General features: G+C 40.4%; 1 protein-coding gene across 12 annotated transcripts in view; it reads right to left on the bottom strand.

The window, feature by feature from the left end:
• osbpl8 (oxysterol binding protein-like 8) overlaps positions 1-21,450 on the bottom strand; it is a 79,717-nt gene that overhangs the window by 25,238 nt on the left and 33,029 nt on the right. For 3 of the 12 annotated variants that reach the window (XM_018697091.2, XM_018697090.1, XM_018697094.2), the window contains 3 exons: positions 15,415-15,444; positions 12,769-12,805; positions 10,677-10,847 (listed from right to left, as the gene is read on the bottom strand). In XM_018697091.2, coding sequence (XP_018552607.1) covers positions 10,677-10,847; positions 12,769-12,805; positions 15,415-15,444 — 238 coding nt within the window. Of the gene's footprint in view, positions 1-1,153; positions 1,411-10,676; positions 10,848-12,768; positions 12,806-15,414; positions 15,445-21,450 lie in introns of those variants that run through there. The other 9 variants (XM_051077784.1, XM_018697093.2, XM_018697096.2 and 6 more) reach the window with 4 other exon arrangements.

The following is a 21,450-nucleotide window of genomic DNA, read 5'->3' as shown; positions in this document are numbered from 1 at the left end:
AAACAGGAAAGAGTATGGCATGCCCACCACTAGGGATGGTCCTAACTAGTTTTCCTGTCAATTAAGCAAGAACTTAAATCTAGAGTAGTTGACTAGTCTAACAGTAAGAGAACACTCAGAAAACAGTCTTGCCTTCAACAAAATTGAGTGAAAGCATATCTTGCACCGTCACTGCTGTCAGACTGAGTGGATGCAGGTAACAATGCCATATTGGCTTGCAAAGTATAGCTAATGTTAGTAGTGCTAGCATCAGCAACCTGTGCTGAATATGGCTATGCATTGCTCCGGTTGAGTGGTAGCTGCTTTACTCTGACACATCCTACATTAAAAATTCTATTCATTTTCTAGATCAAAATACCACCAAACCACGCTGGTGTTATGAGATTTGTCCCATTTTCCACATTTAACGCATGGAGACTGGGGTTGTTGTCTGCTGGGGCTGCAGCCTGGCTAGTGATGGCCGGCTGCATAATACTTAAGATGCAAACATTAACCAGCGTACATTAAAAAATACAAATGATTCGTTTAAGCACCTAGTATTTCTACTACCAACAAGGGGAATGCAACATTTATAGTTTAAACACTAAATGCAATGTCATTTAACTAGTTCATTTTGAGCATAGCTCTGCCTTTACACTGAAATTCTAAACATATATACATACATATACAAGTGCACGTCTCCCCCTGACTGTGTCCATGGAAGTGATACATTCTGATGTATAGATGTTTAGCCTCTCTCAGCTTGTTCCACGCCAGCATGCAGAAAGTTTTGAGCTGTAAAGATGTTAGCCGGCATATCTTACTCAGTACCTGCCAACATCCATTTTGTGAAGTCCAAGACTAAGCGGCCCCAAAATCAGATGAGCCCACAAAAACTTACAATGATCACAAGAAGTCTGTTCATTTTCATTTTGAAAGAGAAATCTAATAAAAGCCACTGACAGTCAATAGTGCATCTGGAGAAAATGTAAAAGTCACACCGTAGTCATGCTTCACCACTCCAAACACTTGAAATCACTTGAGGTCATTTTTTAGAGCCACTACTACAGAGGTACTTGTCAATCACAAGGTAAAACTACAGGGTACACTAACGGGCCAGCAACACTTCCCAGTGTGGAGCTCTGTCTCGGTCTCCACACCATCATACACCAACCTGGCAGCGAGATGGGTGACAGCTCGTTATAGCCCCCGAAGGAGGCATTGCGGATGAGTTTGCGTCCGTCTGGATGTGGAGGTCGAAGCGATGCTGTCCCGCCGCACGTGGAGAAACGGCGACGACTCAGCAGGCCCTCCTCCTTCATCATCGGGCCGGTGGGAGCTCCCTCCGAGGGTGGTAGGGAGGGAGGGATGTGGGACTGGTAAGGAAACTCAAGGGTAGAAGGTCGAGGGGGGTTGGGAAACAGTCCGATCTGTCCCACACAGCTAATGTAGGAGTGAAGAAATCAACCAACACAGACACACACACACACACACACACAGAGTAGCTCAGACACCAGGCTATGAAACAGTGCAGTGTGCTGCTTGCCTCTACGCTTCCTTCAGCCAACTGCTCCTTTCCTCCCTCACTCACAGTCTCTCTCTCTGCTCTGTGAGCGTGTATGAAAGCAGCAGCCTGTAAGTACTTAATAACGAATAAGCTGAGCCCCTCCTACTCCCTCTCCTCCGGATGGGTAGGAGAGCTGCATCTTAGCTTGAAAATAACCCTTATGTTCCACATCTCATCTTTCTCTTCAGCTCAATCTCTTGCTACATTTTTAATTCATCATTCATCATTCATCATACAGATTCAAAGGGACACTTCACTGCTTTTCAATCTTTTTTCAATGGATTAGTCATAGGGATGGCATGTCTATGACGTCTAGGATACTTGTTAATATTTTCTAAATATTGCTCCAGCTCAATCTAGTTTCACCATTCACTCCTCTGACATCAGCGGATGATGGAAAAAAATACAGGGAGGTTTTGGCTAGGAAAGAGGTATTTTTCTTCTTTCACAACACCTATGGCAATTGAAAACCAGGTTTTAGACAAAACATATTCCATATGTTCACATATCTGAACGTCCTAAACATAAGCATAGAGTCTAAACAGATTTGTATTGTATGAGTGACAGACTAAAGATGAGTGAGAGGCATAAGCTCTTACTGCTATAGATATTTCTGCCTTTCAGTGAGTGGCTAACCCTGGAGGCTGGCATACAGTGTGGCTATTGAATGCATTGCCCAATCAGCAGCCATCAGTGCTGTTAGCTAGGATGATAACAGCAGAGCCACTGGTAGTGAAAAGGTAAAGCTACCAGGTAACAGTTTCATCCAGACGTCACCATTCACTATAGAAAATACTGAAAGTATTGTAACTATTGAGTGTTCGTTTTCCTACATACTTATGTTTAAAGATATTTGCTATTTAGCTAAAAGGCAACTCAAATTTGAAACAGCAGTTGAAAAAATCTCACCAGAAGCTGATTAAGGTTTTTGATCATATCACATCATTCTCATCAGAACATGGTGTGTGCCCAGTGGTCATAGATTTGTAGATGATCCAGTTTCCATGTTTTCTGAGCACTTTAAGGAACTTTTACCCATGCCAGCTTACAAGATTAGGTTCAAAGTTCATTCTTAATTTTGGAAATGTCACTTGAGAAAGCTGATGCAGGTCATGTGACATAAATCTGGATATTTGGTATATTTCTTTTAGCAACTAAGAACAAAGACTCTGGAACTCAATCCAAACTGTTTATCAGAACCAAAACCCTATCTAACACACTGTATAACTGCCCTCATGTTATTTGCTAATGATGTAACTGCTGATAAAAGCACTCACAGCAAAAGCAGCTATAGTTCAGCAGTTTGGTATGATAAATACACACCTAATGCCTGCTGGGTTTGCAGTTTTTTCAGGCAAGCAGAAATGCTTGACTTCTGTAAGTGACCAAGATGAGTATGCAGTGCACAGTAGTGTTAAGTAGAATTTAATCTCTGTTCAAAGGAACACAGTTTTCTCCATCACTATATTTAATAATATCCACATTAACAGCAGTAAAATGTCCCTTTAAGATACCTGTATGAAAATCCTCTTTCTCTTTAATAACCATACTACAGCTTGTAAACTGTGAGTGCTATGCAGACACAAGTCTACAGAATACAAAAACATACACACAAGCACATACAATCACAAAACATAAAATCTACTGAGGACAGAAGGACGCACTTTATCACATCAGTGTTCAGATGACCTGACCATACGCCTCAACGTAAACCAAGAAAAATCACTTTCAACCACAGGTTACTTATCTGAACAATACATTGCTACAGGAAACCTGCTCAAAACTGAAATTTAATCAAATGAAAACATCCTCATATTGCAATGTTTGCTATATTCAGCTTTTATAGCTACAGAGTCAGTATTCAGATTCACATAAAGTGTAAGATCAAAAAGACTACAGTGTGGTGGTAAAAGGTCACTGAATGCTGCATTGAAAAGGGTGCCTCCACTAATACAGCTGCGTAAATAGTGATGAAACCAAATGTCTGTGACCACGCAGGTGACGCTAACTGCAAACTGTTTTGTTGGTAGACATCAGTAAAACACTTAGGACACAGTTTCCTAGAAATGTTATCTCAATGGTGCAAATCTAGCTGTATTTTCAGGGATAAATGTGGCTCACACCAGACCAGACAAAAAACAGACAAAAAGCTGTTTAATTGCTATTCTGAGGGCCATGAAGGCTCATACTGTGCAAGTGGCAAGACAGTGTGCCTTGAAAAAGGATTCTGCAAGGACACCAGTGGTTACTGTATCTGTGCAGGAATGAATAGACTTGGCTTTGGGTCCTTATCTTTGAAACTTAATCTGTGAGGCACATTGTCTGCTGTTTATCCTTCCACAGTTCACTAGCATCTTCATCTTCCTTGCAGCTGACCTGCCCTTATTCCTCTTTTATTCTAGCCCCTCCAAAAGCATTCTGCTGGCGTCATGTCAAACCTAGGCTTCCAACTGTCCATGGAGACATTACATCTAAGATAGCTTGGAGAGGTAAACAGTGTAATCCCCTGCAAAACTGTCCCTGAGCTAAATGATGCATTTAAAAACTGATAAATCTGCAGCTCTACCCGTGTGACTCAAATGAGCTTTAATTAACACAGGTAATTAGGATGTTCTGAATGTATAATTCAGATCCCAGACCTAATTAACCTGCTTGCAGAGGAAAAGTCCATTTCTGCTGTTCCAATAGCAATTTGAGGCACTTGAGAAACACTTGCTAAGTATAGTCACCATCTAGGTCATTTTTCCAGTTGTATTCAGTGAAGCTGCTAATGAATACAGATTCTAGCAAATCCTAACTTCACCACATTCACTATCTGAAAAAAATCCAATGTCACGCATGTCTTTAACCTACTGTAAACACTCAGTCCACTTTCAGTCTATCATTCATCCTCATCTTTCTGCCTTCCTATGAGCACAGTTTTTGCCTTCTGCATTCCTGGTAAATACATTTTTGTTTCAAACGCACAAGAATAAAACATTTGTATCCAACCTTCTCTAAAAGCATTCTTGTCACACAGACTTTCGGAAACGATCAGTTAAGCATACAACTGTGAGCATTGTTTGAATATCAGATCTTTGGCTCGACTGGCTGGATGGAGTTACTTGCTCAGCACGTCTACCTGCTTCAGCACATTGTGTCTTGTGTATCAGGTGAGCTGGTGTCAGGTTAAGGGAGTGCTGCTATGCCCAACAGGCCAATGCAGGGGTGAGTAAGGATCTATAGTTACTCTGTGAACAGTAATCCAACACACGTGCTGATCCTCACTGGAGGGGCCAAAGTTATTGCTAGGTTTGAGACACAGTACTGTGCCCATTTTCATTGTGCCTCTTACTCAGTGTCAGTCAGTCACACCACTGCTTCAGCCTGAGTATGAGATATCTTAGCAGCTAATGGATGGACTACCATTATGTTTGACAAGGATATCCAAGGTGTCCAGAAGATAAATCCTAATGATGTCAGTGATTCCTTGACTTTTCCTAGCACGACCATAAATTTGACATTTGTGATTTTGGGTGAAATGTGTTGACAGCTACTGGATGGATTGCCACAAAATTCATGTCCTCTCACAATGAACTGTAATAACTTTAGTGATCTCTTGACCTTTCATCTAACACCATCATTGAGGCAAAAATGTAATTTGTGCAATACTTTGTAAGAACAAGTAAAATGAATGGCATTACCATTAGCCTTAGCCGTACTTTGTGCTTAGTGCTAATTAGCAGATGATGGATGTGGTAAACATTGTGACTGCTAAACATAAGCATGTTAGCATTGGCACTGTGTGCATATTAGAATGTGGATAGTAGCATTTAGCTCAAATTGCTACTGTCCCAATGTACAGCCTTGAAAAGTTGATAGAGTGGCTGCAGACTCTGTTATTATCTAATTAAATGACATCAAGTTTATGGTGACAAATGTGAAATCTCTTCAGAAAAGCTACCATCAGATACAGTGTGTGCTGGGTGAAAAGAAAACAAACCTTTCTGAGGTGATAAACTGTTTAGTTATTCTTTTCAGCTGACCAGCAAGAGACTTTTTCATCAAGACAACACTGACAGGAACACAAATGTTGGAAACACCCAAGGATAATAATCTTGCTTTCTAGTCACATAAAATATTTTTGATAGAACACTAAAGCTCAAGGAAACTGCCTTTTGTATCACATGCAGATAAACTATGACACAGTAACCCACGGGGTGCAATTCACTGGATACCATGCAATGCAAGTGATACATAGACTGCAGACAGTAGGTCACATGAAGACAAACATCTCTAGTCTTACATAAAGGCCTCAAGGAAACCCTGTAAGCCTGGGATTAGCTTTGGAACAAAGAGGCTTTTTAAACGCTGGCCTATGGGCATCTTCTGCTGCTCTCCTCAACTCACTGTAAGACAGTCAGGGCTGTTGAAGAATCAAGTGTGCTGTTTCTATCCACATGACAACTATGGCGAGCAAAAGTGATTTCATGTTGGTGCGATCTTCCTTCTATCCTCAGAGCTACCCTAAAGACAAAATGCACACATAACACACATATAATACAAAAAGCCAGGAGATAACACAGGTAAGAAATCATCAAGTGGGGGAATTTCATGTGAGCAGGGACAACCAGGGCAACAGAGGTGTCAAGGTGTTGCTCTAGCTGAATCACCAACAAGCACTACCTTGTCAAATAGTACTTCATACTGTACCTTGCGTCCCTTCAGGCTAAAACTGTTGACAGCAGTTTAATCTCCCAAACCATGCTAAAATCATTCATGCTTTAGATCCAGATCGTATCAGTCCAGACAAGCCTTCGGCCATCCGAGCAGCGCTCAGGCCCCGAGGCCGAGATATCCTCCATCACGTTGTCCTGTCCTCCTCTACCTCCACAGACTCTTCGTTATCTATGGTACATATCTCCACTGTCAAGCCTCGTCCCGCTTAGCACTCAGGCCTCCCAGGGCTCAGCCACTCATTGGTTGAGAGCGTAGGCGGAAGAAGGGATGCTGGATTGACAGTGGCTGAGGGTGCAGATAAGACCAGCCCCCTCCATGTTGTTAACCCCGTCTGACAGGGCATAATCCCTGAGGCTGAGCTTAAATCCGTGTTGACCCCACCTGCTCTCTCGCTCTTGCACTCCTTTGCTTTCCTCCCCTCCGTTCAACTCTCTTCCCTTCCATTTTTACACTCTTCATCTCTCCATCTCCTCTTCATTTTTTAGTTTGATCTCTTTTTCAATTCTCTCACTATCTTATCCTCTTCCATTAAGTCATTCTGTCACCCCTTGTCACGCTCTTTCTCCACCCCTCCCCCTCGCTCTCCAGTACAGGTAGGTGGGTTTGTGTTTACCTAGAAAGAGGACAGCAAGTCAGCAAAAGGCGTTTCAAGCGAGAGTGGCTTCAAAGCCGATTGAAGAAGCCTTGTCGAACAACCTACTGGGTTTATTTTTGTTCTCAGTGAATCACAAAGAGAAGACTCACTTGGCAGCCAGACCACAGACACCTGGTTGTGTGTGCGTATGTGATGATGCAACTAAACAGATTAAACTAAATAACCCAAACAACACTCCCACCATATTATGAAAGGAGCCTAACTGATAAACTAACAATACACCAAGAATTGACCATAAATACATAACAGTAAAAAGGTTTTATTATTCTCTATTAGATTTTGAGGGCAATTGTCAATATTATGGAATCTGACTCGTGTGTGTGTGTGTGTGTGTGCGTGGGGGGTCCATACATGCCCTCAGCTGAATGCCCAAAAGCATGTGTTTAAATTGGCATGGCTGGGCCAATATTAGCTTGTCACAGAGATATTGTATCTGTGATAACAAAGATAAGTACTATAAAATTCAGCTAGCCTCAAAACTCCAGTCTAGTCAGTCTCATGGAGGGATGTATTTTCCTATGTCAAATGGGCAATAAATTGCAATACTGAGAAATTAAACAACACTAGAGAAACTTTCTATACAGCATTTGGTATAACAACATCCAACAGACTGATACAGATTTTAGATTCTGCATTGGAGAGGTTGGATGTGATAAACTGTGATAACTGATGTAAATGGGGTTTTAAAGCATTGGAGCTTTAGAGTGATTACTAGCATGTGTAAATCTAGTGTGCCAGTCAGAGGTGAGTCCCTTCTCTTTTTGCATACCTTTTTTTTTTTTTTTTTTTTTTTTTAACACACATGGTTATAAGGAGCTGAGAAGTATCAACTTACTAAAATGAGCTATGGAAGATAACCAGAAGAAATAACTATCTTCACACCTTAGCTGTGAATTTTCACACAACTCCTCCAGTCTTCTTCTGAAATTCAGAAATAACTCTGTCACTGCAAAAGTCATCACTTTGTGACTCCGACATCTGTACTGTGTGAAATGTACAACTGAATCTCACAGTAAACAGGTCATTCATTACTACAAATAAAGGGAACTATCTCACAGAATATTCTGAAAAACAAATCAAAGCACACAGTCATCACTTTGACGCAAGACCAAGGGCTAGTTGAAGTAAAATCAGTTGCCATGGATACCCGTTTCGGGCTGCAGCGAGTCGAGGGTCAGAGAAAGCTTTCATGCTGTCTTACTGACTCTTGTTTCGCGGACACAGTTATGGTTAGAAGGTGAAGTAGTTGGACAGACAAGAGCCATTTATGCTTGTAGGTTTATTGTTGCTGTGTCACTCATGTCAGCTATGACAGATGAGTGACACACACACACACACACACAAATCACACTTACAAGCCTGTGTGCAATAAGATGACACTCCTTTTTTTTTTTTTTTTTGAGGGGAACACAGAGTCCATTATGCACATCATACAGTAAGTTTGACAGTAAAACAGGGATAACCACTGAATTTTCTGTTCTGATTACTCCCTCTTGTGGTAGAAAAGTGGCTTACAACTGTTAAAAGAAAAAACAGACTGAACTGTTACTACTACTGCATTTATACAACTGGATTCAACTTCCCTTGTGATGGGAATATTGTGTGCAAATCTGTAACTCCCTGATAGCGTGAGATTTCACAGGTTTATATCCATCTCTTACCTGTGACCTTGAGATGCCACATATCAGCCAACAGTGAACCAAATAGTGTTAGAACAACAGTGACATACAGGGCTGTACTGTAGATAACCACCATAAGCTTCTTGCCCTGTCCATCACAAGCGTATATAGTTTCTGTCATCTTCTGAAAAATTCCCACTCTCACCATGCTGTGACAAAACAAAATCTACCTGTATGAATCTTGAATAAACAGATAAGATACTGAAGAGATGTATGTCAACATCTTTCAACAACAATGGCAGATGACAAACCACAGCAAAGAATCCACAAGAGGGCACTGTAACATAAGAACGAGCGGCATGACGGGTGATGTAAGATCCTGGCCAGATCTACACTTGAGCTTATTTCTCAACAGATACACATCCTCTCTCAGGAGTTTCTCCCTCTCTGTTGTATTGGGTCCTCCACTGGAAAGACTTAATAATCCCCAGTAAGAGTCAACAAAACAAAATGATTCTGATGAACTCTACAGGTTGAGGATAACAGGGTTTTATAGAGGAACATCAAGACTCTAGAGGATCAGGGAGCTAACCTGGTCTGGTATTTAAACAGCTGATTCTCAAGCCATTTTGAGTGCAGTCCACAGCAGCTCAGTTATTCAGTGAGTGAAAAAATGTAATATCACAGAAACACAAAAGCAGCACAGAAACAAAAGACCAACCTGCAGGTTTTCAGCTGTGTATCAGTAGGTGGACAGGCTGAGAGCCTCTCATCAAGTAAGTATGAGTCATTGTTTCTCCACCAGGAGTGTCTGGGAAAGGTAAAGACTAAACCTAACACCGGCAGCTGTCCGGGGGCTAGAAACGTCCAATCTCATCAGTATGTTTTTAACTGTCTTGTATTGTTAAATCTAAAAAAGCATAAACTAAAGAAAACAAAGACAGAGGAAGTAGGATTACATACGTTAAGAAGCTTAGTGCATATGTTGATCTGTTTAGAGTTCAGTGGTGCATACAGTGAGTATCTTTGTATGTTTACATGTAAGGCATGTAGTTAGCGCTCTTATCTGGAGCATCGGACATTCAGTGAGCGAGTGCGACTTTCATGGCTTGCCCGTGTTCAGAGAGATACGAGGCTGCTGCTGCACCGATCTAGTCTGTGACCTTTCTGTTATGAGACAGCCATTCTGATTATTCAGCAACCAATTAATATTCATGTGTTTTATCAGGACAATTGCTGCAGAGGAAATGGAGTTCTGCCTCCAGCCTCGTAAAACAGAGACAGTATTACCAGATGAATTTAATCCCGTGTAAATCTGTCATGAAGAAATGATTTTCCTCTGAACTGCTGGTAGACTTTTAAAGCAATCCTATGCTGATTTTGCTGAAGGGGCAACTGTGGCACGTAGTGGAAAATATGACATAATGGCAAGTGTTTAAAGTGTTGAACAGGAAGAGAGGAGTCATTATGTCACTAAACTGACTCGAAAATGGCAGTTACACAGCAATACCTTCCTAACATTTACTTACATTTGCCACCATAAGCTCCTGGTCACACCAGACCAAGGCTGTGACAACCAAATCCCAGCACAGATGCTAAGTATTGAACTGAGAGAAGGAGCAGCCAAGTAAAACACATTTTACTTATTTTCTTTTGAACAGGAGACTCTGTTTGAGTGTTAGAAACATTAATTATGCTGTAATTACCATGACATCAGTAGGAGGTTCCATGAACAGCGAAAAAACAGCAAACAAATTAACAGGGCAAATGGGACCAAACAGGGAGCATTCTCACTCAAAGGTAATTAGATATACTTATAAAACAGGAGAATGAGAAATACAGGGCTGTTTCTTTTGACAGCCTGTCTCAAAGAAGTCCCTGGACACTATTTGTAAGTTTGTTTTTACTGCAATGCTTTGTTTTTTGTTTCTTAATAAGAAATTTCTATCATCTGTAAATGAGAAATATGGGGTATAAAAGAGTTTGAATGTGGTGTGAGTGCAGGTCATAAAATGCAGAATTTACAAGGTAATTTATTTGCTATATGATGTCATGAGGATGAAGTCAGTAGGCAGTAGTTTTACACATGGCCCACTCGTGGTAAACTGTGGTGTATGAACTGAGACTGTGATCTTACCGTGGCTGTAGCTGACCCCCGGGCTGAGAGTTGAAGGGGTGGCGACATGCTCCCTGTTGGGCGTTTGGAGGCCCGCCTCCTTCTCCCTCTCTTTGTCCCGCTCCTTCACCTGGCGCTGGCTCATCCTGCCTGGGGTCAGAAGGACGGTCTCATCACTGCACACTACAGCAGCTAGAGGCAGAGAGAGAGAGAAAGAAAGAGATGGGGGGAGAGATCAGACATGTTGCCATCTTACCTCAGATCACAAAACATCTACTGACAGCCCTCTTGTGGAGCATCTGCTGGGTGCAGCTTCGGTTTCATAACACATTTTGATTATTTATATAATAGTTGTTTTCATCCAAGTCTTATGATTGGAAAAGAACTGTTTCATGAGTGCTGATAACCACAATATGTGTGCTTGTCCCTTATCACTCCACCTTGTTTACCTGGGGCTAATGAAGCAAGCAGGCGTGTTATTGCTTAGCAATGTTAGCAACATTTAGTTGGCAGAGGGCCAAAATAAAAGTATGAAATGAAAACAGAGTTTTATCTTTGTTTTTTGTTAAGTGGTAGCTTCTAATAGCGCTTTTTTAATTACTTGACTTGACATGGATCTTAAAATTGAGAAACAGCCAGAACATGAAAAGCTTTTCACATGTGACGATAGATTAGATACTCTGAGTACTAGTCTGCTCTTTGACTCTCATTAACCAGCTGTATGACAGACTCCTCCTCAGACCTGCTCAAGGAGAGCATCTGAAATATTTTTCCTTTTTTAATAATACTCATGTACTGGTATTCAAATGCTTACAAGACAAGATGAGCTTAGGGAGCCCTTCATCAACATAACCTGTTTTGTTTCAAACAGTTTTATTTCAATTTATATTAAAGTGTGTGTTTCTTACACTATTCATTATATGGCTCTGTGAAGTTTTTAAATCACTGATGATTGTGATGATAAATGTACTAAAAATCACCCTCACCACCAACAGGAAAAAAAAAAGGATTATGGTAAACAAAGTTGCTCATTAAGAGATTTTCATAGCTGGGAGTAATTCTTACTGAAGACTAATTTAAATTGCGTATTCAATTAAAAATTCAGTAGAGTGCATGATCTCTTTTTAATACAGCAAATACGTTAAACATCCTCACGTCACAGAACAACATACTATGAATTTAGATTATGCACACTGGTATGCATATACCCAAACACATACAACAAAGATACTATATAATCCAGATCATAAGCCACATGAGCATCTGTATATATCCTGTCAGACAGACAGTTGTGGATGTATAACTGCAGCTGTGTACAGGCATATGTGCTCTTATCTGTATGGATGCACCACGTTGACATGCTGACACACTTTCCCAGCAGACACCAGACAGGTGACTGTAGCAAAGAGGACAGGGGTCAAGGTAAACACATGCCAACAGGGACACAGATAGGTAGTTGTAAATCAAACTTTGTAAACCTGTAAAATAAATCTGCATGAGAAGTTCTAGTTTGTACTTGTAAAAAAAAAAAAAAAAAAAAAAAAAAAAGAAAAAACAAAGATACAGAAACATCAAGTTTGAATACATTAAAGAATAAAAAAAGTAAAAAAAAGCAGCGAGTAACAAGGTGGTGAAAACACTCAAGAGAAGGTACTGTGTGATTTTTAAGGGGGCAGCAGCACTACAGACAGACAGCTTATACAACAAAGAATGCACAGAACAAAATTAATGTCAAAGAAACTGTGTGCAAATTTTGCTCCATGACAAACTGCAGTTGATGATTTATTAATGAGGGTGGACCTTTGCTGGAGAAATTAAGCTGCTGTCAGAGCTATTTGGAGCCTAAGAGCAGTTTAACTCCACAATAATATGGAAAAATAAACAAATGTAAAAGAGGAAATTGTGGAAAATGGGTCCATTACTGTTAGCTTTTTGCCGTACAAGAAACACACACACACACACACACACACACACACACACACACACACACACACACACACACACACACACACACAGTCCTGTATATTCCACCGGCCCCTGAATACCAGCCCTGGCCCTTCCTCTGACTGTGTGCACTGCCCTTAGCCCTTCCTCTGAAAGGTCACTGGCTTACCGGAGGTGGCATGGTGCTCTCTCAACTCTGCATGGTGCTAGCGGGGGGAAAAGGGTGGAGACAGAAAAAGAAAAGCACAAGAGGAAGAGAAAAAAAGTTGTAGAAACAGAGAGAACAAGTGAGAGAGAGAGAGAAGGATTGAAAAAGTGTGTCAGAGATTTTGGATAAAGATTAAAAGGGAGGGGGTGGAGCGGGTGGGGGCGTCCATCATGTGTTGTTGACCAGATGTTGGCAGTGGTGGGTTTTGCGTGCAGCAGGGTTGGCGATAGTGGGCAGCATCAGCAACAGCAGCAACAGCAGCAGCAGTGGGAGAAGCCGCAGCCACACGGGATGACAACAAAGAATAATAATAAAAAAAGAGGAGACAAGAGACAGAAAACAAAAGAAAAAAAAACACACATTAGTTTAACCAAAATGTTAACAGAGGACATAAGTTGACACAAAACTGGCAACAGGTTGGGGCAGTGGCAGGGAATGAAGACAAAGGATTGGGAAACAAAGAGGAATAAATAAACACATAATACACTAGTTAACTTGTAACAGAAATGACTGAATGCTTTCAACTGACAATTACTGTTACATCCATTCAAAGCTGGGTAATTTCATTAAATCTGGAGATGAATTATGCAAGAAGTCTTTCAATTATCCATTTCAACTTTAAGATTTTGTCTTATTGAGGATGTGTTGGTGGTGTGCCACCTATTCGTCAAATTAAGACCAACTCACAGACAACACAGCACAGCAACAGCAACTGGCCAAAAGTTGAGTTCTAGCTATACACATGACTCCCTCCACCTGTTCCCATGCACAGCAGTGGGCAGAAACACTTAACAGCTGGCCAAAAAATAAACAGGCTCTGATGAGGTTCTCTCAGCATGGCTATCCTCTATTCTGCAAGCAATACATCAGCAACAGCTCAGCAGCAGGTGCACTGTTTCTGTTCAGTCACATCCACAACCATAACTCAGGACACACAAAATGTCAACACGCTAGAAAATTTTCCTAATCTTTCCATCTTCAGGAGGATACTTGTCGTAATGGTTTACGTGGAACTGCCCATTTAACAAGATCCTAATTTACACACAATGGCAATCCGTAAAGGCTGCAGTGGATAGGGTGGAAAACTGACGTCACTGTTATACCCAGAACGAGGCAGGATCCCCTGATCCCTCAGACGAAACACAACCACAAGCTGTTCAGTAAGGAGAAAGACAGAGAAAACAATGCCAGTGATTGGATATTGCTCCGTTAATCAGGAAGGGGGAATCAAATAGCTGAATTCTGATTGGTTAGAGCCACAAGTTGAGAGGATAGACAGCATTAAGACCTGCTTACAACAATAAGGTGAATGGATTAGGAAACTGTCACTGAACGTCAGAGGTCAATTATCAAGGCTTTGTGGAGAAGCATCAACAGAGTGGTTTTCTAATTTAATCTTGGCTCAGTCCATTGTCTCGCAGTGGGAACGCACAGTTACACTTTGGCCACTCCCTCTGGGTTGCAAAACACTGACCCATAGTCAGAGGGCATGGAGGAGTGACATGAGGGTTTCCTAGATGGTTCTTCCTAAATAGTCCAGGGATTCAAATCAACAGTCTTACATTTACACAGTGGCTTTCACAACGTGTGTGAAAATGCTGCAATCCATGATCACAGTCTGAGCCTAATCCCAAAATAAGCCATCTTTCCTAAATCATATTCTGTTTGGTTTAACAAGAGATGAGCTCCTGGCAACTGTCACCAGTTTCCTTAACTGACAGACTGACTTGTGAAGCCCGGTTGCATGCTCTTCATAAAAGCCTAACCTGATGATTAGTGCTGATTAATTATGCAGATGAGTATGTGAGGTGGGAAGGAGACTGACAGTGAGACAAAGTGAGGGGCTATGAATAATCTCCAAGTGTCACTATCAAGAAATATAAATGATGACAGGCAGTTTGAGTTTTTTGAGTTTTGTGTGTAATGAGAGCACACAGATGGATCACTACATGTGGTAGACCTATATTAGCATTTGAAAAGCTTTCTTGACTATAAATCGACAATCAAGCAATGGAAGCTGGTGGGTGACTCGACTGTAGGAGTGGAGGGGTGGATTTATAATGACAGACCAATCAAACGGTTGTCTTAAAGTTGGAGTGCAGAACATTTACATATAAAATAACATTGTTACATACAAGCCCTTGCCAAACAAGTTCACACAATGCTGATTAAGCCTATCAGCACCAGGTAAATCTCTCAGTATTTCTCAGTATTCCAGTATAAATCTGGCAGCTGTGGCGACATTCCCACGCTGGTGCACTGGTGGTGGTTATTGGATTTCTGTCAACAAGCATTGATTGGTTTGCCAGGGCTGAAGAGAGGAGCTACCAGAGCAATGGACACAGAGAATGCTACAAGTGGGAGTATGGTGGAAAACCTAAGAAGTGTCCAAGAATGATGCTCGAGATACAAAAGAAACTTGCCTTTAGGACAGGAGGATTACAGTCTAAAAACGATAGCAATTGCTAACAAGGATGGGGGCGTGTTCACCTGTAAGCGTACACCATATGCATGTGACAACAGTGTTTGTGTAATTACTCTCACTACCAGAAAGGGGAGACGGAAGTTCCACACTGCAGTTTTAAGTTAAAGTCATTCAGTACTTACAGATCTGTCTCTGGTCTCTGGCAGGAAGACCTAGCAAGAGCAAATTAGAGGACGCAACAAATATTTCATTATGAGGTCAATATAATTACCATCTAATTTCATTAATTTCAAGGTAGCTAATCAATTCAAAAATTCAAAAAAAAAATAAATTAGCTCATTAGCACATTCCAGTATACACTGTTTGGTGGTTCAAACTTTCCAGAGCTTGTAATTTCAAGTAGACATACATGATGGAAATTTGCTGTGTGTTTCTTAATACATGTTAAGCTAAGTCATAGTTATTTCCTGTGAAAGTGATGAGAAACAAAATGCTGTCTTTGAGCCAAGTGAAGAACTGACTCTTAAAGTGACAGACTCTAACCGGAAAACAAATCAAAATAGAAATGTGTAAATGCAGGAAACTGCACCTTTGAGACATTCATTCACTTGCATTTTAGAGGATGATATGGCATTGAATATAAAATGTTACATTGCCAGGATGTTGCCATGAATTGCAATTACTGTATATTGCTCTGAACTCATATGCTATAGCTACTTTTTATCCACCAACTTTATATTAAAATGTTAATATAAAATAACCATTAACGTCACAGTAATTTAAAAAGGCTTTTTCAGTGAAGCTGTGCTGATGGTTAAAATAGTATGCATACACACGTCTGCACAAACCCACATGCAGAAACACCAGAACTGATTACAGATGCTGGGAAAACTGACAGCTGACAGTTATGTTTGTTTTAGCAACATTACTACTATAGCCCGACCAATTCTGTTTTTTTCAAATGGTATTGATATCTGGGTGTTAAAAATTCAGATATCAATAAATCAGTCAATAGAATTTATTTTCATTTAAACAAACAATCTTCATAGATTCCTAAGAGTGTATTTTTTAAAGAATTGTGGTCAATATATTGGCAAGACCTATTTATCATATCAACTTTCCCTGGCCTGCAGCCTTTCTCTCTGGCAGACTGACAAGAAACATGATCATTCTGGTAAACGCTGGGTGGTGGCAAAGTTTAAAAAGACAGATCAGAAAAAATATTCTTGGGACTTCAAAATGTTCATGAAGACTTTTTAAAAAAAGAATAGTGGTTTAAAAATATCCATCTACATTTTTCAATGTCATTGTCAGTGATAATTGTTGGCACAGTAGCTGGTGATGCAATTCTATTTTCAGACAGTCCCTGACATACTGTTGTCAGCAGCAAAGGTTGTATCATAACAGCTGAAGCATCTATGTACTGAGAATGTTTTCTGAAGCAGAGAAGCTTGAGGAATCAGTGAAACCAGGATGTTAGTGAACATGATCACAGATTTGCATGTATGATGATGTCACCAACTGAAAACATAGAAGGTATTGCTGCAATACAGGATGGTGAGCAAACTTGAGCCTGCTGTGTTTAATTAAGGCGAAGTCAGATACTTGACTCAAAGCAAATAGACTCACAGTGACAGCTCACACATTTAGTAGTATATTCTACTATGCAGGACACAACATTTTAAGGCCCATGATTCAACCTTGACTAAAAATGCATTCATGCAACTGTATTGCATTTCCTTTCTACCTCAGAACAGGAGGACAAATGTTAATATTTAGTTTAAGCAACTTTGATGTGTCAGTGAGTCAAATGTGTGTAACACTGCACATCAGACAACCTTGTGTGGATTTACTATGTTAAAATAAGAACAGACCAACGTCACCATCATTTCAAGGTGCAGTGTGGCTGGCCTGTTCTTCAGGGGAGAAAACACAAAATGCTGTATTTCAAGGCAAGGTGACATTTGGCGGTCTGAGTTTGGGGGACTTTTTGTCTGCCTTTTATCTGGCTTTCAGACCAAAGCCAGCAGCCTGCTGTGTGGATGAGATGACATACACACTCTGAACTAAAACCAAACCAAGTTATGGCCGAAAGCACAGACATAAAGCAAAGGCAGGGAGAGGAGTAATGGTGCAAAGCCATCTGCTTTGATTTTTTTTCCTTTTCATTTTGAGAGAAGCTGGTTTTGTGGGCCACTTGGGAGGCTTAAATTTGATTAATTTTGCCTTTTATCTGTTTATCACCATATTTTATAGCTATATTCTTCTTCTTTTGCTTCTGCACTGAAACTATAGAAATAAACACAGGTTTTAAGGTATTGAATACTGCTAACATTCATCAGATTCTATGTTTGACATGCTTTTGGACTCAGTGTGGGAATCTGTGACAGCTGATGGAGGAGCAGAGAGAGAGTGTGTTTGGTGGAAAATGTGTCATGTTGAAAATGTGTCACGTTGCCATGCTTACAATTTTCCAGGGGAAATAAACAAACAGGTGCATGGTCTCTTTTTATGATCAATAATACAGATTAAGACCTGTATTGACATAGCTTATCAGGAGTGAAGCTGTTTACACACCTTTTTGCATTAGTTTTTGCATTAACATAGCTTATCTGGTCTATATATCTAGTGTCTTGTATATTTTGAGGAAAGAGCAGGATTTGCATACATGTCACTGTCACAAATACAATAACATGAATGAGTGTGTCTGTGCTCTTAATTTGTCCAGCAGGCAAACAGCATGCTAACGTTAGTTTTTTTATGTTAGCGTTCAGAGGCTTCTGTTCTTTTAACCTGTGCTGTCCATTGATGTTTCTGGACAAACACAGGTCATTTTCTTTCTACCCATACAGCTGACCTTAATGATAGCTTTTTTAAGCATCATTTTAAAAAAAAAGTTAGGGTTGCATAGAAATTCATCTCTATACAGCAATTTTAAGGGGTCCAGCAAGCTTTCTTCAAATACTAGAGCTCTTATGACGTGGAAACATGTTTTCTACCTCACTGATGTGTGTGCATCCTCCATCTCTAGCTTTCTGACTCTCTGCTTTCCGTTCCTTAAGGTCAACACTGTTACAACTGCTTGTTATTGGTCAAAGACACAAATTTGCGTATAAAACTGAACTCCATGAAGTGCGACACGTTGAAATGCACTGATTTTGTCGGCAAAATTTGCACTTTGAAATACTGGTGTAGTGAGAAGCTGCCAGGCATGAAACTCCAATTAGGTCAAAAATATATTTTACAACAAAAATAAAAAAATGCATCAGTGCACAGGAAGATGTACATTCACAAGTAAACTATAAACTGGCATTTCATTTCCATATCCATCCATATCCACACTTATATATACATACTGTATCCCCAACTGCCTACACAAGTTAGATACAGTATACTCCTATACTGAAACGCATTCTGTAACAGAAATTATCCTCATCCCCTCCAAAGCTTCCAAACCTCTACAGGAAACACTGCCGTAAAAACAGCACGCTCTCTCTGCCCCTGAAAAGATGAGGAGTGCTTACGCAGGATAAAATGCCATGACATATTACATAATATTTAAACATCACTCGCAGCAGATTTCTGACCCAGTTTCTTTTTAGTAGCAGGGAAAGAAGAGATAATAACAACAGCTTTTTTCTTTTTTCCATATCTGAAGGGCACCTTTTGCCATTTGTTCAGCTTGGAATCAAAACACTATGTTATGACTGCAAAACCTAAAGCTGGTGGAATACTGAATGGACTGTCCTGTGTCTAGCCCCACTACAGTCTGTATGTAAGCTGGTTCAGAGACCATGAATGCATTTTGTCATGGGAAAAGATGTGATTAAAGAGACTAAAAAAGATAAAGGTTTCAGGGAGAAGAAGAGCAACATCCTTCTCAGTGCTGGACTGCTGATGAACAGCTGAGTCATTACTGGAAGCTATTTATTTAGCTCACACTAAGACAGTACAATCATGGAAATCCAGTGACTGTGAGGTTACAAAAATACTATTACATTGGTTGGTTTAGTCTATCAGCTGATTTTATATGTGTAGGGAAGTGTGAATTATGTTTTCCTCTCTGTAGGATTCTAGCAATTACACACAGTACAACCTGAGTAAGATGTTTTTCCACCACAACCTGTCAGTACAGCTGCACTACTAATTGTCATTGATTATTTAAAAGCCACACACAACACAATTTGGCACAGTATCAGGAAGAAGTGGAAGTAAGCATTTTAAAAAGCTACATTTTAATTACAAAACAATAATGTAATATAATTGGTTTGTGCAGCTTCACTTTAAGAGTGTATTAACTGTTGATACAGTTATGCAAGTAGTGACTAGTAACTAGTCATTCTCTGCTTTTCAGCTAAACACAGCCTGCTGCATCTAAACACAACATGGATGAGAGTGCTCAAAGTGAACCAAAACAGTACAGCAGCAGGCAATGAAACCAAAATAATGAGCTCAAAGGCTGTAAAACTGAACCAACTAATACCCCTCTGTGTGTTTGTCACTACACTGCTGAGTCTTCTGATCCATTGTTAATGTAAAGATATTGGTTATAACAGCTTTTAACAGAAATACATTTGACATGTGACAATTCATTCTAGCTACTGTAACATGAAAATATGTCCCTCTCTTTGCTGTGGCAATCTCTTATTTCTCACTGGAGCTCAATGACTGACATGTCTGACTAGACTACTTTTCAACTCCTCAAAGTTAAATTGGTAACAATGCTGAATAGCTGCTGAATATGTCAATGTAAAATGTTGACTTGATATTGTGTTGTTATTGGGCTTGTGCCCTGGGAGTGAATGTACAGCTACTTAGGTTAATAAGAGTCTCCCGCCTACCACACACTCTAATGAAGTTTCTCACAGCAGCTGCTGTGACACTGGATTAATCAACAGTGTTTATAAAGCCTGGCTGAGAGCTTTGCTTTTTCTGAGGCTAATGACTGCTGCATATGTGATGGGGTTTATCTGTTGTAAGGTTATACAGTGTGTATTGTCTACAATGAATTACCGACAGGATTTACAGAGGTAAATCAATCTACTGTGGTTTGAACAAGAGCTCAAAAGTTTGTTCAAATTCTGCACATTTTCCCTCATATAAGCTCCTTGTGCTCTTTACAAAATTTCAATGATTGTAGATAAAATAGTGAGGCCACTATCTAAAAATACAAAGACAGCTGAAGTTGGATCATTACAAAAGGAGTAAAACTGAACATGAATTGTCCTAGTATATGGAAAACAGGAGAAATACAACAAACATCATGTTAAAAGTAATGATACGGCGCCCCTCCTCTGTGCAACACTAAATTTTGCAGCCATTTTTCAGTATTTGCTCAACTACCATGGCACATCATCCACTAAACCCCAAGCATCCTCCTCTGCAGCACTAGCAGAGAGTGAAAACTCTCTGAGTCCAGGCCAGCATGCGGTAGTGTCAGAGTGGTTTCATCCATCAAAGAACCAACACATCTGTCAGCACAAGGTGGGTCTATGGCCAAAGCCTGAGTTCAGGCAGGCAGAGAGTGAGTGTGTGTGGTGCAGATCTTGGGCGATGCCCATATGGTGGCTGATTTACAACAAGAGTGGAACTGTAATAGGCACCATAAATAAAATGTCTAATCGCATGGGCCCAGAAAGTGTGACTAGAGCTGACTCCATTCGCCAAGATGCTGTCCACAGTATCACAGACTAGAGCCAAGGTAACAAATACTCTTTACTGTGAGACCCAAAGTATTTGAGAATTTCAAAACTTGGCAGAAAAGTAGGAGTGACAATCTGGTCTTAGCAGTGTTTTATGTGTTTAGGTTTCTGGTTCTACTGCACAGACAGACAAAAAGCAAATGGCAGATACAGAGCAGGTGAGGACTTACAGAGTTCACATTTCCTTCCTGGTCACTGTTGAGATCAAAGTGATAGTGAGCAGGCCTGACTTGTCAACTTTTCTCACCACTTCTGCACTTTTTAACCATTTCCACACACAAGTATATAAAACCCTGAGCAAAGTACTGTCATTTATTACTCTGGGTGTGCCTGATACTCCAAATCAACAGAGACTGAGGTGTGGGCAATGGCACAACCTTGTTACGAATTAGCCTGCTGCATTGAATTTGTGCTATAATGTCCCTGTATTGCTTCTCTCTGCTGCCTAAAAGTAGGGCTGCAACTAATGGTTATTTTCATTGTCGATTAGACTGCTGATTATTTCAAATCATTGTT

The sequence above is a fragment of the Lates calcarifer genome, linkage group LG18 (assembly GCF_001640805.2).
Source record: "Lates calcarifer isolate ASB-BC8 linkage group LG18, TLL_Latcal_v3, whole genome shotgun sequence".
NCBI classification, from domain to species: domain Eukaryota; kingdom Metazoa; phylum Chordata; class Actinopteri; family Centropomidae; genus Lates; species Lates calcarifer.
This window is presented reverse-complemented; position numbering and strand designations above follow the sequence as displayed.